Below are 25200 nucleotides of genomic sequence, written 5' to 3' on the forward strand. Positions count from 1 at the left end.
ACCCTGAACCAAAAGGGAAATGGATATTTTAGTCAGACTGTTTTCATAGCCTAATAAATGAATTGACCATGACAGTTCAAATAGGATAGTTTGTATTAATGGGAACCAATCTTTCTCTTAATTAAAAAAGCTAACTTTCATTTGGCACTTGCTATATCCCAGGCACTTTGGGAACCACTTTACATGTCTCATGTCCTCTCAACCCCCAAGAGCCTCAAGAAGCAAGTGCCATCAGCCCTGACTTACAGATGATTAGTGAGGATGACTAACTCGTCCTCTTAGTCACTATATGTACTATTGCTTTGGGCTCATGCCCTCATGCCATTATGAAGAGCCCATTCCAGACACACTGTAACATGAAGGGATACCTGCTTGAAAAAGCTGTTAGCGGTTAAAGTCTTGAAGCTGGATCCAACCCCATTTTCCTCCAAGGAGAAGGCTCTTTCAGAAAGTCTTCGAGATTGGGACAAAGTTCTCCGCTCACCCACAGAGGCTTTCCCTTCAAGGAAAACACTTGTCATTCAAAAGTTTGCCTTCCTGTTTGAATACAGAACAGTTATTAATTTACCATATTTAAGGTGTGTTGATGCTTACTGATTGACAACACTGGACATGGCCATTCTTGCTTCGAATAACGGTTTCCCTCCCCTTGTCCTGGTTCTTAGACCCTACCCCCCACCTCCTCTGTGCAGCCCCTAATCTTCCTCTGATCATAGTGAGAGCCCAGGGGCTACTGCAGTGCCCTCCCAGGTGGAGATCAGGGTAGCTAGAGTCCAGAGCTGCAGCCAGAACAGGGTCTGGCTAAATAATAAGCTTTATTTAGTCAACAGTGTTTAGTTCTGTTTTATTTTTATATTTACAGTCCTTTGGGAGAGGTGTGTACTCCAATGCCCCTGAAGGCATTTGGGATTGTGACCCAAACACACTACTTAAGCCTAAGCACATTCTGGATCTGAGCTTTCTTCTGCTCTTGCTGTGTGGACCAGGCAGCAGAAATGAGTTTCTGCCTTGGCTGACCTGCCTAACAGTAATTAGAATGGAGTCACACCCAAATCTGAACTCTTTGACAGTCTGCTTGATTATTTTTTACTCACTTTGGAGATTTAGGTGAAGATCGTGTTGCTTTTACACTCCAAAACTCAGGGGTTCTGTTGTGAATGGTCAAAGTGCTTAGAACTCTAATGGTCCAACCCTGCTTTGAACCTTCTCTTACTCTTAATTCTTGTCGTGATGCTGAATTGGAGCTTCCTGCTACCACTGAGCTTCCTAAACTTGCCACACTGCTCAGGATAACACACAGCATCTTTGGTTGCTTCTTAAGAATCAGTCTCTGTAGTCAGGTTAATTTCTCCTTGATTGGAAATGACTGAGGATCCAGCAAGCTCTGTGCCTTAACTGACTAGTTGAAAGGTGTCCTTTTCTATGCAGAACTCTTTTGAATAAGGCTACCTTGGTCTACATAGAAAGTGGCATTAAAAAAAAAAAAAACAAACCTATATATATTGTCATGTGAGGATCAGGATGGATGAAAATGGAGCTTGTTTTTGAAATAACCCAGGAGTTTTGACTGGTAATTATGCATCAATAACTCCAGGACAGCAGCAATACAATACCTTTTCCTCCACTCCTCTGCTAAAGGCAACATTTCGAAAGTGGCAGCACTAAGGGGATGCGTGAGAAATGTCCCAAGAAATGTGAGTGGAGATATAAATATTTGCTAGATACAAAGACATCTTAAAAAACAGGAACTCTGCCATAGGTGAGGGGAGATATGCTTGAGAACTCTGTAACCCTTTTCAATAGTTCCAAACCCAAACCGTTGAGGAAGCTCATAATTGAGATGAATGAAATGTAATGAAAAAGAGAAATATGCTAAATGAATCAGAATAGTAACTAAATACTATTTTGGCAACCACGTTTTTTCATTGCCCTTGGCAAAACAAACTTTAAGGAACTAAAATTTTACTGAAAAAAATGAGTTTTGCTTTTAGAAGCCCTTTCTCTTCTTATATTTAGGAGCCAACTATAGTACCTTAACATACTATAGACTATATTATTATATTTTCTTGTTATTTTCAACAATTTGCTTTTAAGAAGTAAATTAGCTTTTTAAAGCATCTAACTGTACAGAAAATTCCAACCAAAAATCTTACTATATTTCAACTCCACAAAGTTATGATAATTGTCTTGGGGATCACTGCCCAAACAAGCATTTGTATTCTGGTTCTAATTGTGTTTCACCCTATTCACTTGCTTCTCCCTACCCACTCCCCTAACTTACTGCACCCCTACTCCCACCAAACAGCAGCTGACCTCAGGGCTGGTACACTGGGGAGCCCTGCCCTTCACACACAGTTGAAAAGCTTACCAACCATGGACTCCGCATCGGTTACCTCCCTGTCCAGGGTAGAGACATTGAACAAATTTGCTAAGCTTATGGGAGCCCAAGCAAAGGGCATCCGGTATTTCCCCAAACGCTGGCAGAAGGATTCAGCTTGAAGTTTTAGTTTTTCAATCTTTTCTTTACTCTAGCAGAAAATGGAAAGAGACAGCAGAAACAAACAATAAGACATTAGCATTAGGTCAACTGCCTCTGCCATGGATCAGACAGCCATCTCCAAAATCCCCATTCTACTGATTAAAAAGAGTGAATAGGCAGAAAAGTAACACAACTGAGGCCAGAAGTGCAACTGATAAGGAAACACATAACAGAAAAGGGGGGATTTAAAGAAAGTTAAAGAAAGGCTGCATTAACTATTAAATACATCTTCAACTAAACAAACAAAAAACTCCCCAAAGACTTGGGCTTGTTATACTAGCTAATCAATAAACACCTCTTTGAGGGGTTAGCTACACTGGATTCATATAAGGGAATTTTAGAATGAAAAGTTCTGTACATCACCTCTCTTAAGCCCTTAAGAGAGCCTCGTTTTCCAAAGATGCCTTGGAAGATTCCAGAGAAATCTAAAAGGGTTTCTTACAACTTCCTTATTAGGTTGACAACACCTTTAAGGTATTCATTCTAATTTCAGATTTTAAAAAAAGTATCTTGAGATCAATAAATCTTAACTTGAATCTTACTTATGACTCTGCAGTAGGATACTATTGAAAGTGGAAAAAAAAGTGAAATTGTTAGTCACTCAGTCATGTCCGACTCTTTGCAACCCCATGAACTATAACCTGGCAGGCTCTTCTGTTCATGGGATTCTCCAGACAAGAATACTGGAGTGGATAGCCATTCCTTTTCCCAGGGGATCTTCCTGACCCAGGGACTGAATCTGGGTCTCCTGCATTGCAGATAGATTCTTTACTGTCTGAGCAGGGATGCTGTCAGGCAAGTCTTACTTCCCAAAAGCCCATGTTTTAAAAACTATATTAGAAACTTTTGGAAATGGGCATTGAGAAGAGATGTCCTCTTCATAGGCTCAGTACCTATGTTGTACTAATAAATTTCTGATGTATGGCAGTCTCGAGATAATTTTTAAATATTTATACCAGAAAGGGCAATGGCCCACGCTGTAGTAAGGCTAAGAGAGTCTGGCAGTGTACAGTTTCGGGGTGTCTGTGGCCCTCTCAACCAACTGAGTTGTAGCCTCAGAACCAAGGCAACAGGAAGTGTCTTTGCTCTAGTCAAGTTCTGTAGCTAGATATTGGTGTGTACATCATCACATGTCGACTTTGCTGAGTTTAATAATTTATTTCTTTAAAAAGTTATCATCATTGATCATTTTCCCTTCCTTATTTTGTTTTAATATAATTGACTAGTGCTTCATATAGGGACACATTATGGACTAAACTTCATTAACTATTTTGTGGAAGACTTTTGAAAGATATCTGCTTATTCTAAAATGTTACCAATTAGCAACAGTCAAAATAGCATACCTTTCCACCATCACTTTCTTTGATAACCATGTAGGGTTCTGCACAGTCTGCAATCTCTCCCTGCTGAAGGACTTTTTCAATCTGCCACAAAAATAATATTGAAACAAAGTTAATGCATTAATCCATATAATGGAATCCATGCAACCATCAAAATAGTGCTTTATGACAGTATCTAATGACATCAAAAGATGTCCACAATATATGTTTTTGATTTAAAAAATTAGTACGAAGAGTATTATACAGTTTTATAAAAAAGAAAATCATAAAGGCGTATAAAAGGGATAAGATTAGATACACAGAAAATGTTAACAGTAGTTATTTTTGTATGGTGGGATTATGTATTATATTTTCTTCCTATTGCTTATGTGTATTCTCTGTTTTTAAACAATAAACATGTATTATGCCTACAATAAAAAATGCAATAAAAGTTATTTTATAACACAAAACCCACAAGACATATGTAGGAAGTGAATAGCTCATTTTCTTTATTATTGCTTACAATGTAAAAAAGAGATATGACCTCTGTAAAAGTCAGGTTGGGGACTAAAACCTTCCACAAAATGAATAAATGAACAGAATAAATTATCTGTAATCATTTCCTATGTATTTCCTATTAGGGCTGCTTCTCTGGATTTAACAGACTTGGAGAGGAACTCGAAAGCAGGAGGATGGCGCAGCTTTTCACTTTGCTAACTGGCTGGTAACATGAATGGATGCTACTATCGTCAAGCATTTTCTTGCAACTACCTTAAGACGGCCACAAATCTGGGCACCATGTTTGAAAGAAAGAAAAGCAGAAATTTAAAATTGCCTAATTCTCTGCTCAAAAAAATTTAACTTAGATGTGCAAGTAAAACCAAGTGGATTTAGTCCCATTTGTCTGTATCTTTAGTTGAGACGATCCTTGACGAAGAAATTTAGGTCAATATATCCTAAAAGGCACACATTCTTAACAGGCATTGTCAGTTAGGTACAAAGTATTTAAAACAGAAATATCCTGTTCGATGGAGGGGTGTTTCGTGGAGTTTCAAAGGAAGCAGCATGGGGCTTCTCAGTGAACATCTGTGTCAGGAAGACTGCAAGCAAGAAGTCTCTCTTCTCAAAGAAGAACATAAAATCCCCTTCCCATTGCCATAGCCTGAAGACAAGGCTGATCCTCCTGAGAGATGTGCCAGGCTGAGACCGCGGACATTTAACACGTGAGGTAAAGACTGACCCGTGTTCCTACTAGTCAGCGATCATTCACCTATCATTCAAATAAATATTTGCTGAGTCCCTTCTACAGGGTAATCGTTAGGGAGACAGGTGGTGAACGTGATAGACCTGAGCCTTATTCTCCTGAAGTTCATGGTCAGGAGCTTATAAAGAAAAGTAGAAAGAAAGAAGTTAATTTTTCCACAAGGTCAATGGATTAAAATGCGGTCTTTAAAATGAACTTTGAACAGAGATAAAGAATCTTTTAACTAGGACACTGAAACAAAGAACGGGAATGCTATGACTTTATATGTATAGTGTGGCACAAGAGAGGCGTCTCCAGAATTTGGAAGCAGGAGAATCCACATTTGACCAGACCAGCAGACACTATTCCCTTCACCGAGTCGGGCAAGGCTAACTCCAGGTACTTCATGAGTCAAAGCCGCAGGCTGCTAGGACAGGTTACTATGTGGTCCTTCATGACTGATGCGTAAAAGAGATGCATGAGTCCGCACTACCATGGCAGGTAGGCGATGGGGCATATCAGAATTGCCTGGGGATTTACTGGAGGTAAAGAGGCTACCCTCAGCCCTATTTAGAGGGAAAGAAGCAACAACCCTGGTTTACTGTAAAGAAAAACAAATCAGAAAAAAACCAGAGACTCTTATAGGACAGATTTAAATTTCTTAACTTCTACCCAGACAATTTAGAGAATGCTTATCACTGCCAAATGAATACATTTAAGCACTGGAAAATTTTGGAATACATTTAGTAAGTAATAGTCACTCACAGGTAACCACTGATATATAGCATACTACCAACTATGGGTTAGCCAAAATAAAGTCATTCACTGAGAAGTGGAATTGGAAGTAAAATTTGGATCTATAGAACTAGTGTTGGCTTCTTTGATTTCTCAGGCTGGAGAGAATTTACAAATTAACTCCAAGTTGAAAGGCTGCTAGAATGCACTTTAAGCTAATTTTCCTGTATGTCTAAGTAATACTGCTATAAAAAGTATACATATTAAATTTAATAACAACATATGTGTCTTTTCAGCAACAGAATTTTAACTGTAGTTTCCAAAAACTTACACAAGTTCCCTTCAAACTATAATGACCTTCAGAATCTTTGCACAGTGCTGTAAAGGGAGCAAGAAGGGAAATATATCTGTCACTTAAGTGACTTCCATATCACCTGAACTTTTTGGAATCTGTATGCTACTCCCATGGGATCAAGGAGGACTCGATGAGATTAAGTACACAAAACACTGTGCTAACTAGAAAATGTCCCAAACCTAGAATGCTGGGTGTACATGAAATCAAAACATCTGAACTTTTTTTAAATTTGAGGGTAAAGAGTCAGTGAGACGAATTATTTGGCTTAAGGCAGGTAAAATACTCAATGTTTGCCATTAACTTCTAACCAGCCATTTTGGAGTGTAGAGAAAGTCTCTGGTTTTCTTACATTGGTAAAGAGTACAACCTAGAATAAAAGGTCCTTCCACTTAGAACTGCCTACAACAGTGATTAAAAAAATGGAGAGTGAAACTTGGAAACTAAAACCCACATCTCAAACTGTCAGAGCCTAGATATGTGCAGACATTTAACTCTGGGTCTTTAGAAAATCATGAACATGATTAGAAGACTCTATCCAGGATTTTCTCCACAGCAACCTCCCAGAGATGGATAGTCAACGGGGCTTTCCTTGTCAGGAGGAAGGGTGCTCGCTCATCCACACCAGGCTTTATTCTGTAGTCACATCTACACATTGAGGGAGGTGTTATTATCTGCACTTAACAGATGAGGAAACTAAGTCTCAGAAAGGTTAGGTAATTGCCCAAAGTCATATAGGTGCTAAGTGGCAAAGCCAGGACTGAAACCTGGGATTGTATAACTTCAAAACTCAGTCATTCTAGTATCCAACACAGTTTGCTTGAAAAGGAAAAGGAGTACAGTTGAGAGGGAAACAAAGCGAATCTCCCAGAGGACATGTAGTACTTTCTGACACCTCTTTCACCCTAAACAGGCACTGGGACTAATGCAACAATGAGAACATCAGAATGTGCAAAACCAGATCTACCTTAGCCACTAGGTAGATGTCCGAGGATGGGTAGGTGACCGAGAACACCGCAGATCGTGCCTGACTGGATGTGGCAACAGAGGGCGTGTGAGCACGCAGAAATCCTTTAAACTGGTCAGAGTTCAGGTCACAGTGAAAATTTTCTGAGATCTGTAAATGAGCGGCAAAATGAAAAAAATAAGTTACAGTTGTTCTCATGGTCTAAACACGTTTTTTTTTAAAAAAAAAAAAAAGAGTGAAAAAGCCCCACCAAATTTCATGAGAGAAGTAAGTGTAATCATAGACATGGTTTATGATCAGTGCTTGCTGGAAAATCTGATATGTATTTTGCCACAGTCTCTAGGTATTTTTGAGTCATTTGAGAGATGTTCTTTGAAACATTAAAATTTTTATTATCCCACCAATATCTCCTGAATACAGGGATGTGCCAGATACTGCACTGAAGAAGAACAGGGCATTACTTGGGCTCCCAATTAGCTTACAGTCAAGAAGGAGGGAAAAGGCAAATATGTACTAACTACAATAGAAGCAAAATATAAGTGACCACACTCATAGGAAAAAGCGTTGTGCAAGTTCCCGAGGGTGAGAGGTCATATCCAGTGGGGCGGATGGGGGATGCTTTCCAAGGGGGAGGTGAGTGAGATGGACAGGACTTGGAAGAAGATTCCATCAGGCAGAGCTGGAGGGTGCCAGGTGCCAGGGAGAGAGCATAGCACAGATGTCTCAGCAGCTGGAAAATCTGCAGTGACTTTAGTTAATGCTGAGAAATCCAGCTTGACTCTGCCGAGGCTCTCAAGGGAAAGAAAGCAGATGAGAGCCATACTCAAGAAAGCCAGGTGTGGAAGGTGAAGAGTTTGTTGTTCATGTTTCAGGTGGTGAGGCTCCGTTCAAGATCTTGAGCAAGACTGTGACATGATGAGAGCTCCATGGATGGAGCACTCATGTTGGACGAGTGGTCCAAATAGTGTAGTGTTCCTTAAGAACCCTTGCAGAGTTGGTTCTCCCTTCACCACTAATAGATTTACAGCCAAGAAGAGGCTCCCAGGCAAAGACTGCATTTACCAGCTCCCTTGCAGTTAAAAGTGTGTGTGTGTGCATGCGTGTGTGTGTGTGTGTGTGTGCGCACACATGCACGTGCACGCACATGCACTCACTTGTGTCTGATTCTTTGCGATCCCATGGACTGTAACCCATCAGGTTCCTCTGTCCATGAGATTTCCCAGGCAAGAATACTGGAGCAGGTTGTCATTTCTTATTCCAGGGGATCTTCCTGACCCAGGGATCAAACTCACGTCTCTTGTATCTCCTACACTGGTAGGTGGATTCTTTACCACTGCGCCACCTGGGAAGCCTGTAACTAGATTCTCTCCAATGAACTGTGAGCAGGAGCAGTGATGGGTCAAAACTTCCGGGCTCCAATTCTACCCACCTCCACCCTCTGCTATCTTTTCCCCTTTTCTGGGAGCTGCAGTGGCAGTGACAAGAATGATTTGGGGGACCACATACCAAAGATGCCAGCTTGGGTTCCTGAATGACTGAGTGGAGCAAACCACTGTTGACCCTGTGCCCCCGCCCCTATCCTGGACTGTTAGCTATTTACTTGGCAGTGTTGGGTCTTAGATGCGGTACACTGGGTCTTTGTCACACCAAAGCGAGATCTTCCCTCATGATGCACAGGGGCCGGCTTGGTGCTATGGGGCAAGTGAGACCCTGGTTCCCCAGTCAGGAATCAAACCTGAGTCCCCTGCACTTTAAGGTGGATTCTTAACTACTGGACCACCAGGAAAATCCCTAGATTGTCAAGAAACAAACAGAAAGTTCTCCTTCCTTAAGCCACAAGTTCTCCATATGTGGTCCCCTGACCAACAGCTTCAGCATCACCTGGGAACCTGTTAGAAATGCAAGTTCTCAGGCCCCACCAGATTTACTGCATCAGAAACTCTGGCCTTGGGCCCAGCAACGGTTTTAACAAGCCCTCCAGGCGATTCTGATGCCTGTGCAAATTTGAGAACTACAGTTTTAAACCATTGAATGTGTGTGTGTGTTCGTGGTGGGGTCTCCTGTTTTAGCATTAAACCTATCCTGGCTAATACAAATCTTCATGATTATTAATATTTATTTAAAAATACACACTTCCTTAAATACTGAGTGGTTATGGTATTTGAGCAAGGGGGCAGAAGTGTCTCCCCTGGTTTTGCTATTTCTGTCCTTCTTTAGGAGTTACAAAATGACTAAACATTAAAACATACATGGAAAAGTTTTTTCAATTAAAAGCACGTTATACTTGGTAAGGACTCTACCCAATGGCAAATTTAGACTTTTATTGCACAAGATGCCTTCCATTCACAATAAAATGAAAAAACTCCCGAACTCAGGAAACATTACATGCATTGAGCTTGTGAGAGTCATGTTTAAACTGTTTTGTTTTATGTGTAACCCCCTATGTCACTATATCAGTTCTCTGTCTCAGCCAGGCTATCAACTTTTCCTTCAAGATTCTTCAAAGAACATAAATGACAAGCATTCCTAGGTTACTTCTTTAAAAACTGAAAAGGCAACAGAACTGGACATGTCAAAGGTCATTTGCTTTCAAATCTAATGTGTTTTTACTGCATAGAAATGATATTTAAAGACATGAGCCCAAAGATTCCATGAACAATATACAATGCCCTCAGGGCTGAGTTATTTTTACTTACTTACCTTTTTCCTTTCTTTAACATCGTAGAGGGCAATGCTGGCAAACAGAGGCTCAATTTCTATATCAAACCTGTCAGAGAAAGAGAGAAAAGTCTATATGGATTTAACTTTGATAATTTTGAAACTTCTGAAAATGCATCTTCATAATCTGGTCAAAAATGTAAGTAGTTTCCAAAAGTATTTGGGTAGCTCCACACATGTGAGAATCATATGAGAATATGAACAGAGCAGTATGAGAGGTTCATAGAAAATTCCTAGCCATTTGAGATCATGAAAGTGCTTGCTGGTGGCCCTGCAACAGAGAGCGTGTGGAACAGATCTTCCATCTGATCCAACATGGCACTTCTCACTGCTGTAGCTGCTGGGTTTTCCGAGGATTGAGTCTGTCTTAGCTAAAGGTCTTGTTTACAGTTTACATTTTACTGCCAGAATAGGGAGCTCTTATTATTCAATTTTAAGGGCTGCGGCTTTCAGTCCGTACAAAAAGAAAAGCTAAGTTGCTTTTCTTTAGATTTATAGTGGGACAGCCAGAAGGAAATAAAGTTATGATGTGTGTGAGTGTCTGGTCCTTCCACTGCCAGGGGAGCTTCTGAACTGAGGTGGAGGGAGGGAACTGTGAGCATAGCTGATCAACACTGAGGTGTGAGGATCCAACGAGAGCTAGAAAGAGCAGCTCTCACATTGGCCCTAATTGCCAATTCCCCCAGAAATGGTGGGCTGAAGACAAGAGAAGGCAACCCCAAGGACAATCCTGCTTGCTATAGGATGCACATGGAACAGACATGCACTTTCTAAATGTTTTAGGTTGACATATAGGAATTCCCTGGTGGCTCAGACGGTAAAGCATCTGCCTGCAATGCGGAAAACCCGGGTTTGATCCCTGGGGAAGATCCCCTAGAGAAGGAAATGGTAACCCACTCCAGTACTCTTGCCTAGAAAATTCCATGGATGGAGGAGCCTGGTGGGCTACGGTCCATGGGGTCGCAAAGAGCTGGACATGACTGAGCGACTTCACTTCACTAACAACCATGACATTGCCAGCTGAGAGCCCTAGTAACCAGGGCCTGGACCACTGCCACTGCAGAAGTCATGCAAATTAGGTCAAATCCTGTTTTCCACTGTGTGTGAGAGAATGGATTTATCACAGCTTTGTCTAAGAAGAGAATTTTTTAAAGAATATGTGGACAGAGGTAACCAGACAAAGGAGTTGGTCAAATGAAACCTTTGGAAATGAGACAGTGGGCATGAAGGAAGAGTCACAGACACTGAATCAGAAAGACCTGGGCTCTGCTCCCTCTCCCAGTCTGGCTAATTCTGGAATCTTCATTGGGTTACTGACTTTCCTCAGGTCCACTTATTTGTAAAATGAGGAAAGGATACTTACTCTTCCCATTTCCTAGGATTGTTGTTAAGGACTGTGAAAGACAGTATGTGTGAACATACTTCATAAACAATGTCAAGGAACATCATTATTCACAGTAGCCAAAAGGTGGACGCAAACTCAGGTGTCCATCAAAGATGAGTGAAATCAATGGAATATGGTATATGCATACAATAGAAAATTACTCAGTCTTGAAAGGAAATCCTGATACATCCTACCATATAGACAAATGTTGAAGAAACTGTGCAAGTGAGATATGTCAGTCACTAAAGGACAAACATTGTATAATTCCACTTCCATAAGGGAATGGTGGAAGACAGAAATGGGAGTTATTGTTTAGTGGGTATAAAATGCCAGTTTGGGTAAGTGAGAAGAGTTATGGAAACAGATGGTGGCAACAGCTGTACAACAGTGTGAATGTATTTACTGCCACTGAAATATCAGTGAAAAACGGATATGACAGCAAATTTTGTTATCTCTATTGGTTTACCTATAAGAACTTGCTTTCTTTTGCCCAGTTTATTTAAAGTAGTGAAAGCTACATCTCCCCTCTTGCAGGTATATGTTGGTACGAATACTATTTAAGACACCAGAGCAGTTCAAAGACTGAGCAAACACTACAGTTCTCTTTAATTTCTGCTTTGGCAGTTGGGGGAAAAATCATTAAAACTACACTTCACAAATTTCGTCAGGAGAAATCCAAGTGACATGATTATTTTTTTAACAATAGTCTTAGTGGCCATGTCTTCCCATCTGTGAGAAGATCTGCCATTTACTTATAGAAAACATCTAGGAGGCTGCGTGTCGAGCATCAGAGGGTAGAATTCCTCCAATCCCAAAGAGCAGAGTTACGGCAGCCAACAGTGGCCTGATGCACTTCCTGTGGGGGTGGGTGAGAGCCTCAGACAATAGGGTGGATTTCCTGCATGATGAATGTAGAGGGGGATGGAACAGCCACTTCCACTTAGTCCTCCTGCTGAAGGGCTAAGAGTTTCCCCCAGCTGGGTCAGATCCCAGGGACTAGCGTTACGTACCCACTGCTCAACACAAAGCTGGCTTACTGGCTGCTCATCTCTGTATACAAGACAAAAAGTCCTAACTCCGTCACCAGCTGGTAGCATTGACTTGAGGAGTGTGCTACATCAAGAGAGCCCCACAACTGTGTAAGCTTATGTTCTGAGGAGAGGAACTGGGGAGGCTCCACATAAGAATCAGAAATTTACATCATGTAGGAACTTTGGGATGATCTGGCCTAACTACTTTATTTATAAGAACTCAAAATTCCAGAGAAGTCCCCAGCGCTGAAACACAGTCTTGAATCCAAAATCCAAGTGCCCTAATGGCAAACCAGGTGCTGCCTAAGGGGTTCATGAATTGACTTTAACAGATGGATGACTTTCCTAATAGGGTATGAAAATTTTTTATGCCTACATAGTTTTACCTAGGTAGAGCATCATGGAAAAAGCAAGAGAGTTCCAGAAAAATGTCTACTTCTGCTTTACTGACTATGCCTAAGCCTTTGAGTGTGTGGATCACAACAAACAGTAGAAAATTCTTCAAGAGATGGGAATACCAGACCACCTGACCTGCCTCCTAAGAAATCTGTATGCAGGTCAAGAAGCAACAGTCAGAACTGGACATGGAACAAGAGACTGGTTCCAAATAGGGAAAGGAGTACATCAAAGCTGTATATTGTCACACTGCTTATTTAACTTATATGCAGAGTACGTCATGAGAAACGCTGGGCTGGATGAAGCACAAGCTGGAATCAAGATTGCTGGGAAAAATATCAATAACCTCAGATATGCAGATGACACCACCCTTATAGCAGAAAGAGAAGAAGAATTAAAGAGCCTCTAGATGAAAATGAAAGAGAAGAGTGAAAAACTTGGCTTAAAACTCAACATTCAGAAAACTAAGATCAAGGCATCTGGTCCCATTGTTTCATGTCAAATGATGGAAAAACAATGGAAACAGTGACAGACTTTATATTTTTGGACTCCAAAATCACTGTAGATGGTACTGCAGCCATGAAATTAAAAGACACTTGCTCCTTGAAAGAAAAGCTATGACCAACCTAGACAGCACATTAAAAAGCAGAGACACTACTTTGCCAGCAAATGTCTGTCTGGTCAAGGCTATGGTTTTTCCAGTAGTCATGTATGGATGTGAGAGTTGGACTATAAAGAAAGCTGAGCGCAGAAGAACTGATGTTTTTGAACTGTGGTGTTGGAGAAGACTCTTGAGAGTCCCTTGGACTGCAAGGAGATCCAACCAGTCCATCCTAAAGGAGATCAGTCCCGGGTGTTCATTGGAAGGACTGATGTTGAAGCTGAAACTCCAATACTTTGGCCACCTGATGTGAAGAGCTGACTCATTTGAAATGACCCTGATGCTGGGAAAGATTGAGGGCAGGAGAAGGCAGGATGACAGAGGATGAGATGGTTGGATGGCATCTCTGACTCAATGGACATGGGTTTGGGTAGACTCCAGGAGTCGGTGATGGAGAGGGAGGCCTGGCGTACTGTGGTTCATGGGGTCGTAAAGAGTCAGATGCGACTGAGCAATTGAACTGATTGTTTCTTTCATTTCTTTTTCACTTATTTCTTCTCTGATCTGACCCATTAGATGAACCCAGATTTCAGACATGTTCTGTTTAAAATGTGTGTTACTAAAGAAGGAAATGAGAAAATTTTTAAGAAGTCAGGAAATCATGCAGAAAAACCTGGGTTTCTAGTTTCTCTTTAAAAAAAAATCAGGCAACTGATTTAAAAAAAAATCAGATCAAAATGGGTCAGTTCATTTGGATGGCGAGAGTTGGCCCAAGCTAATGGTGAGCGATAGTTTGCTACAATCCCCACTACGCTCTAATGTCCTCTGGCACTGAAACTGAGTTTTCGTTGCATTTTTTCATTGTGTTTTAATAGTGGTATGTTGGGAAATGCATATAAATCTCTAAAAATAAAAAGGACCTAACGTGTGGAATTTTTTGATTTCAATATTGTAAATATTTCTACCATTCCACCATGGCTAACTTTAAACTACCAATGTGACTTCACTGAATAAAGAGTTGGGAAGAGAAACATACACTGAGCTCTCACGAGTTAGAGTGGACTCCAGCACACCACTGGCTTGTACTGCCATTTTTCTTATCGCGGGACATTTCACTCAATTAATTACCTATACATCTAACCTTAGTATTCATCTTCCTTTTCATAGTAGAATGTCAAAGGCCTGGCAGGAATAGAATCTGGGACTACCTGATTCTGAACTCTGGACTTTCTACTACTTCACAGCTGCCCACTGTTAAAAGTGTGTTGGGGTCCTCCCCGATTCAAGCTCTGATGAGAAAGACACAGTCTGTATCTGAAAGGCAAGACAGATCTCAATGGAGTAGGTAGTGTTTGCTGATACTTACTTCAGGGTCTGCAACTTGACCAGTATTCTGTTTCCCAGATGTTCCTTGGGACATTCTGGTACCGGACGTATTTCCACAGCATCCTCCTATTATTAATCACATTGTAAAAGAAATCAGTAGTGAATTCCCATGAAATCAGTAGTGAATTAATCAGCTGCAGTTAACCAAGGGAAGGGAAGACTGCTATCTACCATGCAAGACAATCTGCATTTGCTTTATTTCTAGTCACAGAATAATACATCAACTTTTATAAGAGTTTATTATCCAACCCCCATGCTTCAAAGTCAGCATTTACAGCAAACATTTTTCTCCTTTTAGACAACCAAACATTTAAGACAAAGAGACCAAAAGAGGAAGGAAGGAAATGTGAACATAGATAAGGCTTAGTAACATCCACCAGATGGCATTGCAAAATCTTATACCTATTGTTGACTTTTTTTTTTTGCTGGCTCTAAGGACACAATCAGACTATTTCTCCTGCCGAGGGCTTTACTAGTAAATATGTGAGTTTCAGACTTGAAATGTGAGTCAGAAATTTTCACCTAAAACCCTAAAACTATAAACCATTAATACTGTAATACAGTGGCTTTCTTGGTTTACAGTTTCCTTAAACAGATGATAGAGATTTGGGGCTGAATTTATAGGTTCTAAATAGACATGTCCAGCTAGAACTTGCTAAAGTCCTAAGAATCGAAAAGCTTAGTAATGACACTTTAAGAGATATGTCTGTCTATTTCACTACATAGGGACCAAAGACTTAAGGGGAAGTATCAAATATACATATAGCTGATTCACTTTGTTATATAGCAAATACTAATTTTTTTAGTTTTTGTGAAGCACCTATACTCCATTGTGAAGCACCTATACTCCAAGAAAAATTAATTAAAAAATTCAAATGTGAACTATCACAGTATCTTAATTACAGTCATGGATGCAAAGACTGACAGTGCAAGTCGTCCTGAGAACTTTAATTCCCGCTCTTGTAGTAGGTACACAAACTGATGAATGGTTTGCAGCTCAGAAGTGTCCAACGAATAGGGCCATGTCTAATTATATTTTTAACTTTATTCTTAATTGGAGGATAATTGTTTTACAGTTGTGTTGGTTTCTGCCTTACGACAAGAAGCAGCTATTGTATACATAAATTCCCTCCTTCTGGGACCTCCCTCCCACCCCCCACCCCCCACTCCATCCCTCTAGTTCATCACAGAGCACCAAGTTGAGCTCCCTGTGTTATATAGCAACTTCCCACTAGCTATCTATTGTACCTATGGTAATGTGTATGTTTTAGTGCTACTCTCTCTCAATTCCTGGGCTATAAATGTCATCCCAAATACTTGACAGCAACCAGAAGAATTTTTTAAAATAGCAATAAAGCTATCTTCTTATTAAATCTGTGCCCAGTTTGGTGGAACAGTCCCAGGTGTAAACTCACCACCACTCTAACTTTCAATTCCCCTTGGTGTTAAACACTTTGGTGGGTAGAATTGCTGAGTTGTTTCACAGGAGCTGCTGTTCTGATGCCCATACTGAGGTGAAGGCCCTCAGAGCAAGCTAGAACATTCAGGGTGATCAGGACAGACACATCTGAAAGGGAAGGGGCCCCCTGTTGGAAAACAGCCTCACCGTAAAAACACTCTGCTTTTGGTCTGGATTCAAAACTTTGGTATACTTTTTTTTTTTTTTTTTTTTTTTTTGTATACTTTTAAAAGGCTCTTCATTTGGAAAATTGTAAGCATATACAAAACAGAGAAAACACTGTAATGGATCGTACGTAACCATCACCTAGCTTCAACAATTTTGACTTACGGGCAATTTGGTCTCATCCCTGGGTCAGGAAGGTCCCCCCAAGGAGGGCATGGCAGCCCACTCCAGTGTTCTTGCCTGAAGAATCCCACGGACAGAGGAGACTGGTGAGCTATAGTCCATGGGGTCTCAAAGAGTCAGACAGGACTGAAGCAGCTTAACACAGCGCACAGCATGTACCCTCACTTACTGCTCCCCTACTCAATGTTGGATTGCTCAGAACAAGGCCCCAGAGATCATATAATTTCATCAGTGAGTACTTCAGTAGAGACCTCTAAAAGATAAGGACTTTTAAAAACATATACTATAATGCTACTATTAATTTTTATAAATTAATAATAATTTCCTATTTTCATGACATATGTAGTCAGCTCCAAACTTCTCCAACTGCTGTTTTTTTTATAGTTAGTTCGTTAATTCAGGTTCCAAACAAGGTCTATATGTTTATATGTTTCCCAAGTCTCCTCTAAGCTATGTGAATTTCTTGCAGTTTTACAGTTATCTGAAATAAAAATGAATTGCCAATGAAGCAGAAGAGGAAATATGAAGTCATGAACATCTCTTGTTTTCCTCCTCCTGGGAGAAAACAGATAATTACAGTGAGAAAGAGAGAGGGATCACAAGAGAGAAAGGGATAATATGAGAGATGAGGTTCTTCTGTCAGCACACCCAGTGGAACCTGAGGCCAACTCCACATCTCCCTGCTTAAGATTTCATTACAAGCCAGTAAAGTCTCCACTTTTTAAAAAATTTATTTATTCTTAGTTGGGTTCTATCACTTGCAACCCAGAAGAGTCCCAGTGTAAACTCCCCTATGATCTGGAGAATAGTGCACCTTTCTTAGGGACCAGCACATGCCTTTTACAGAATCAGAGTGAAGCAGGGAAAGAACTCACCTCATAGAAGCTTGGTGGTTGAATTCTAATTTTGCTTCCCCTGTATACTCAGTCTTAATGGATATAATAATTTACCTCTCTTCTAATTTTCTTCACAAGGACATAAAGTAATAATAATATAAAATAATTTCATGAATGTGTTGTCCAAAAAAAAAAAAATCAGCATTTGTAGTCATTTCATAGTAGGTAAGAAAGCTACCCCTTTTTTCTACAGGACTTTCTTTGGAGAAAATACAAGTTACAAGAGCAAATGTAATTTTTGTGTGTATAACTTCAGCACATTAAAAAGCCAGTATAGAAGCCTTCAAGTATTTTAGACTTTCCAATTTCCAAATATCCTATACACTAATCACAAAGAATCCTCTCCAATTAGTAAAGCAGGCTGCATTAGGATGTCTGCTAGATCATAACTTTTAGTCTCAACTGAGTTTCTGCACCATTTAAAGACCATAAAACACAATTCCTTCAAAATGGTCTATGATTCATCCTTGTAATCAAGCCTGGATATCCTCCCATTTAATCTAGTGAAGGAGATTTTAATGAGCTGATGTCTCACTGTAAGTCTCCTCCTCACCCTTTAACTGTTTCTTCACTTATGGTATCCATTTTCGGTCATTATTACCTATTGGCACCTCCATCAGGGAACTGGGAGTAAGAGGAATGTGAAGGTCGTATCAGTCAGATATAATATTTCTAGACAAATTTGGTAAAAACTTCTAAATCTATAGGTGGAAACTGAAAAGTTACAAGATGTGATTGTTTATGTCATCTTTGGATTTCCATTAGGTATAGCCATATATAGATAAACAGTTAAACATAAAACTTGGAGTTAAAACTTGGAGTGTTATAATCCTCGTTCTATAATTCAATCTGCCTGCTGAATCTTGAACAAATTATTTAACCTCTCCGATTCTTACGTTGCAATATGAAGAATGGAGATGATAACACTGTCCATATTATTCATATTTAACCTTCCTCATTCAGAAGAGGATTTGAGCCCTCTGTCAATTAAAAATGAGGATTTGAGGCCACTGCAAAAAAAATAAATAGATGAGAAAACCAAGGTGGTTGGAAAATATGGATGAGAAAAAAATAAAGCTGAAGTGAATTCAGGACACTAGTAAGTAAGCCACCAGACTTGGTAGTGTGTGTGCTCAGTTGCTAAGTTGTATCTGACTCTTTGTGACCCCAAGGACGGTAGCCCGCCCCGTTCCTCTGTCCATCGGATTCTCCAGGCAAGAATACTGGAGTGGATTGCCATACCCTCCTCCAGGGGATCTTCTTGACTCACAGATCAAACCTACGCCTCCTGAATTGCAGGTAGATTCTTTACCACTGGGCCACCAGGTGGTAAATGAATGATCAGTAATTTGCTCTGCTGTTACACAGGCTTGCCTTACTGAAAAACACAGCCCAGAAATCACACAATTTAGCATCCTGACATTGCTGTACAATGATGACAAGCAATAGTATTTCTCTGGGAGGCTCGCTGTGTCTTCACTGCAATTCTCCAGTGTGGAGACCGTCGTACCCACCTCATCCACTGACGGGTAAAGGGCAAAGAGCTCGGCCTGCCGATTGGTCCTCCGGGCCTCCTCATTCTGCTTCTCGAAGTCCTCAGCGCTCACTTGTTGTACAAGGTTTTCCAGCCTCGGGTCAGGCGGCAGGCTGCGGAGGTCAAAGTCACAGGCAGTGTTGGGACCTTTCCCCGAGACATCACACAGCACGTTCAGGTGGCGGGGACCTGCCTGTAAGAAAAAGACATGGCTTCATGAGACAGATCATGGGCTTCAGATGAGAACTAAAGGGTCTGGGAGGTCTCAAGATGGCTCCAACGGGGAAGTGCAGAATCAGGCCTCAAGCAGTCTCTGACAAGAGTTACATCATAGCTTCCTGGACGGAATATCCTAAATTTAGATGTCTCTCTCCTGCCTGGAAGCAGGTGATTAACTCATCAGATGTAGATACACCCGTTCTTGAGGAAAAGTTTGACAATAGTACTGTAGTGCTTTAGTTTGAGGGGCTGTTCTTTTCTGGAGATTGGCAGCCAAGCCTCCTATGAACCATATACATGTCTCGTGCTTAAGCAGAACTGGAATAAGGTGTTAAAAAAAGGGGGCGGGGGGGGCGGAGACTGGACTGGGGAATAAAGAGACCTCATGCTAATCTCAACTCCAGAACTTGGCTTTCAAAACTGGAAAATGAGATGATCTGTGAGGAGCTTTCCAAATTAAACTTTATATAAACTCCAAAGCATGTTTCCAAAGACAGAAATGTGGGCATGGGAACACTTTCCTACAGGACTTTAGTAACAGTTACAGGAATAAGCACCAGAGGGGAAAAAAAGCACTGCTATTTCAGCAGTATTCACTCAGCTGCAGCATGCTTGAAAAAATTTCAGTCAAAAAGAGAATGCTTTATTCTATTAGAAATGTCTTGGAAATTGCAAACTGGATTCCTAACTCGAGACCTGGCAAAAAATATAAAACCAAAAGCAACAATATGTTGTAAGAACATAGATAGATCTATTACAAGTATCTGTAAGATATATGGTAAAATGTTATTCTCAAAGTACTATTAAGTGGACATACTACTGTGCAATAACTCTATAAAACAGCTTTGGTCCTGTGCAGCAATGAAGACCCCATACAGCCAAAAATAAACAAATAAATAAAATTATTTAAAAAAAATTTTTGGTGACATCTGTCTACCTCATAAAAGTCCTGCTCTCCTAGGTCATAAATTTTATCTAAACTGAATGTATTAACAATTACATTCACACACAATATTAACCAATATTAATATTAGTTATTAAAATTTTTGTTCATCTTAGTATTTGTAAGATTCTTGGGAAAATTAATTGGGTTACCCAAGACTCTTTACAAGGATCAACATCTGTATCTGTCTCCAGAATTTATTTAGAGGCCACAACTGGATAAGTAAACAAAGGTGTGGGGACAAGAGTATCTCTGCAACACTGTTTGCAGTCACAAAATAATAAAAACAACTTCAGCATCCCCCCCAAAAAGAAAGTTTTGAGATTAAGAGATTTTGGAACTTTCATACAATAGAATGTTATTCAGCCTTTAAACAAAAAGAAGAACATGCTGTCATTAGAAGAGAAAGATGATCACAGTATATTTTCTTGTTAATAAGAAAAAAGAAGTTAAATAATATCATATAATCAAATTTTTATGAAATCTATTTGTACTATGGAGTCATATCATATATACATGTGTGTGTGTGTATATATATATTTAAATTATGTAAATTTAATTATATAAATTAAATATTTAATTAATTAAAATTATATAAAAAATTAAAAATTATATAAATTATATAAATATATTTAAATATATATATTTAAATTATGTAAATTCAGGCATTTGACCTCACAATTCCACTCAAAAAGGTTCCTAAGAATGACTGAAAGGGAAGATGCTGCCTGTTTGACCATCTCTCCATGATGACTATTAGTTTAACACTTAAAAACACACACTTTTGTATAACTGGCCTCTGAAACCCAGCCAATGACTTGGTGTGCTGGAGGGGTGAGTTATGAGTGTGTTGCTCATTGAATTTTTTTTCATTTTATTTTTATTAGTTGGAGGCTAATTACTTTACAATACTGTAGTGGTTTTTGCCATACATTGACATGAATCAGCCATGGATTTACATGTGTTCCCCATCCTGATCCCCCCTCCCGCCTCCCTCCCCACCCACTCCCTCTGGGTCTTCCCAGTGCACCAGCCCTGAGCACTTGTCTCATGCATCCAACCTGGGCTGGCGATCTGTTTCACACTTGATAATATACATGCTTCAGCGCTATTCTCTCAGATCATCTCACCCTCGCCTTCTTGAAGCCACCCTTTATACTCTTCTCTGTGAGGCTGGGTCTGCGTTGAGCAAATCCTGCTTCTGCTTTGCTACTTCTCCCTTTAGGTTCTGTGTGGCTGGGGGAGGGAGAAGGGACTAGATGCTTCCTCTCTGCCTGCGGTTCTTCTCATCTTGGTAGTGGCAGTTGCTTCTAGTTTTCTGTTTCTTCCAGCACTTCCAGAAGAACCATCATCTTACCTTCCTTGGAGGTACCAGCATCAACTGGGCAATTCTTTCTCCCAGGAGGTCTGAGTCCAGACTCTCAGCCCTTGTGAGGTGTTTCTCCTAATGACACTAGGCTATGCCCCCTCCTCAGGTATTTGAGTCCCAGCTCCGAGGCCTCTCTTCTGAGCTTGTAGGTTCCGATAACTCCGAGCTCCTCCCACTAGACCCATGGTTCTCAAACACAGTCCTGGGACTAGCAGTATCAGCATTTCCTAGGGAACGCTCATGATAAATGCAAATTCTCAAGTCCCCACTCCAGCTGCAGTGAAAGAGAAACTCTGGAGTGGGGCCAGCAATCTGTGTTCAAACAAGCCCTTCAGGGGGATTCCAATGACACTTAGGTTTGACACTCACCGCCACAGACCCCAGCCCTAGTGTGCTATGCTATTCCTTGCAGTTACAATTTCTGTAAGACTTCAATTTTCCTTTTTGGTTCTCTCAGTCCTCAAAAATACGTTTGACTAGTTCCCTATGTAACATTTCTTCAGAGGAAATATCTAGTGTGGTTTCTGTCTGACTGAAATAAAGGAAGAATTTAGTTGGTCATCTACATGATGAAAGCAGAATTTAGTCAAAATTACCAATGAAAACCCCCTGAAATTTCCCATAGAGGATGGCATACAGATATTCCATGTTTCAGTAAGCCCACCAGATTCAGCTCCAGAATTGATGCCTGATTCCTCTGCAGAGATAAGTAGTCAGCCTGGCTGTAGTTTGAAATAGGTATTATCTAAAACCTCTAGTCATATTCAGCATGGTGAGATGCTTGTTATGAGGCCACCTGAAAGCTAAAAACTATACTGGTTTAGAAGTCCTGTGCAAACTCGGACACATTTCTTCCTCTAGGCTTTATTTTTTTTTTTTAACCTATATAATGGACAGACTGGACCAGAGCACTGGCTTTTAAAATCTTTCGTAAATTGTGGTAAGTACACATGTAATATAAAATTTTCATCATTTTTTAGTGTACAGCTCAGTAATGTTAAGTACATTTATATTGTTGTGCAACCAGTCTCCAGAGCTCTTCATTTTGTAAAACAGAAACTCTATACCTACTAAACAAGAACTCCTCATTCCTACCTCTCCGCAGTTTCTGGCAACTACCATTTTAACTATACATCTATGAATCTGATTATTCCAGGTACCTCATATAAATGGAATCATACAGCATAGATTCTTTTGTAACTGGCTTATTTCACTTAGTGTAACGTCTGCAAGGTTCATCCATGTTGTAGAATATGTGTCAGAATTTCCCCCCTTTTTAAGGCTGAATAATTACTCCACTGTGACTTCCCAAGTGGTGCTAGGGGTAAAGAACTTGCCTGCCAACGCAGGAGACCAAAGTAACGGGGGTTCAATCCCTGGATTGGGACGATCTCCTGGAGGAGGTCATGGCACCCACTCCAGAGTTCTTGCCTGGAAAATCCCACAGACAGAGGAACCTGGTGGGCTACAGTTCATGGGTTCACAAAGAGTCGAACATGACAGAAGCCACTTAGCATGCACGCACACACACATACACGTACACACACACACACACACACACACACACACACAATACTCCACTGGATGTATATGCCACATTTAGTTTATATCTTCATCTGTCCATGGACACTTGATTGCTTCCACCTTTTGGCTACTGTGAATAATGCTGCTATGAAAACAGGTGTATGGAGTACTGACTTTTAAATTGTAACTACTTTGTAATAGTAATAATAATAACAGCATTCACTGGACACAAAGTGTGAGCTGGCACTGTCTTAAATGCTTCACACATATTAACTCATTTAATACTCAAACAACTTTACCAGTTGTGTACTTTTATCATCCTTGTTTTCCAGGGGAGGAAACTGAAGACCAGAGAGTTGAGTTCTCCTGTCTGAGGTTATAGAGTAGATGTATGGTAGAATCACACAGAGAGCCAGGCAGTCTGCCCCAGGATGGAGCTTTCAATCACACTGCAGGCTGCCTGAGGCGTGGGGGCACCCCTGAGTCTCTGCCGGGATCATTACAGGGATGCGCCCAAATCCCCCCCAAGTTAGAGCCCCTCCACTTTTATCTACTTTTATTTGAACACCAATTTATATAGCTACAAACAAGTGTGAAAAAAAATCACTGACTAAATGGTAGAGCTCCTTCTATTCTAATATTCTATGAGTCTAGCCTTTTTATTAGTTTTTAAAAAAATCAACAGCATGCCATGGCAGAACAGCCTAGTAACCTGGCAACCGTGTCTGTTGATAGGAAATACCTGAGCGCTGGGTTCACTGCACTCCAAGGTTTCTGACTCAAACGTCTGTTTCTGAAGCGTCCTGTGAAAATCTTTTCGGGATCCAGTCTTTTTAAAGCTGCAAATCTCTGAACTTCCTTGGTTCCTTTCATTGTTGTTATTAAATAAGAGAGAGAAGGAGAGAGGGAGAGAGAGAGAGGCAAAATCATTAGTCTAAAAATAAAAGTAATGGCTTAAGTGCAGACATGGTTCTGAAAGATCTTGCAAAGACAGGACCAATTATAATTCTTCACATCTAACTGTGCACCAGGCCTAACACAAGGCTCTGTTGTAAAGAGATACAAACTTGCCTCCTCACTGGCTCATTATTAAAGGCAGGAGTGGCCTGGGAAAATGCCACTTCAGAGGTGTGGTCATTTCAGCTGTGGGGCATTTGGCTCCAAGCTGAAGTTGAACTATGACCCCAGTGGAAGAGGTTGGAATAAATCTAGCAAAGTGCAGAAGCAGGGAATAAAGGTCATTTGAAGATGAAAATAGAGGAAAACATTTAATCTTCAAATCAATGTTCTTAGTAAAGAATAAAAAAGGCAGGATGTGGTTAAGAAAAATAGAATTAAATGATCTATGTACTGAAAATCTTTGCTACCATTCTCAGCTGCTATTCCATGCATGTCATTAAAGTTGTTTTAATAAGTGTTGCAAATATTATAGGATATCACTTATATATGGAATCTAAAATATAATACAAATGAATCTATATACAAAACAGAAACAGATTCACAGGCATAGAAAAACAAACATAGTTACTAAAGGTGAAAGGGGGAAGGAAAAAATTAGGGGTATGGGGTTAACAGACTACTACATATAAAATAGATAAGCAACAAGGGTTTACTGTATAGCACAGGAAACTGTATTTAATATCTTATAATCACCTATAATGAAAAATATTCTGAAACATACATATATAAATAGATATACATATATAACTAAATTACTTTGCTATATACTTGAAGCTAACACACCATTGTAAATCAACTACACTTCAATTTTTTTTAAAATATGTTGCTATGGAAAGGGTTTAATGTAATGTCTAGCACTGTCATTGGAGAAAGAAGTTAGACCATTACAAAAAAGGCAACAGATACAAGTTGTCAAATAATAACTATAGAAACCAACATGTGCATTCCCTATTTTTCTGACTCAAAGCCTTCTTGGAAAACATGCTGCAAACTCAACCACACAAACATGCACCCATCTTGTTTGATTTCCCACACTATTAGAAAACCATTGAGGAAGCTGGTGAAGGGATGTAAAACGAGGTTAGGATTTATTACGCCGATCAAACAGAAGACAGACAAAGCAGGAAATGTAAGAGAGCTACTAGCAATAATCCAAATACAGTTTATAACTCTTTGGGAGGGGTGAAATGTTGGGTTATGCACAGGGGCACAGAACAAGTATTCAATACTAAGTGAAAGGAATCAGGAAAAAAATAAAAAGATAACTGCATGATTCC

General features: G+C 40.1%; 1 protein-coding gene across 4 annotated transcripts in view; it reads right to left on the minus strand.

The window, feature by feature from the left end:
• The window catches only part of DOCK8 (dedicator of cytokinesis 8), a 222900-nt gene that overhangs the window by 113639 nt on the left and 84061 nt on the right, over positions 1–25200 (minus strand). For all 4 annotated transcript variants that reach the window (XM_065907912.1, XM_065907916.1, XM_065907913.1 and 1 more), the window contains 8 exons: positions 23706–23829; positions 18889–19101; positions 14652–14737; positions 9856–9922; positions 7156–7305; positions 3883–3963; positions 2369–2528; positions 369–499 (listed from right to left, as the gene is read on the minus strand). In XM_065907912.1, coding sequence (XP_065763984.1) covers positions 369–499; positions 2369–2528; positions 3883–3963; positions 7156–7305; positions 9856–9922; positions 14652–14737; positions 18889–19101; positions 23706–23829 — 1012 coding nt within the window. The remainder of the gene's footprint in view (positions 1–368; positions 500–2368; positions 2529–3882; positions 3964–7155; positions 7306–9855; positions 9923–14651; positions 14738–18888; positions 19102–23705; positions 23830–25200) is intronic.

This window comes from Muntiacus reevesi, chromosome 17, assembly GCF_963930625.1.
Source record: "Muntiacus reevesi chromosome 17, mMunRee1.1, whole genome shotgun sequence".
Taxonomy (NCBI): domain Eukaryota; kingdom Metazoa; phylum Chordata; class Mammalia; order Artiodactyla; family Cervidae; genus Muntiacus; species Muntiacus reevesi.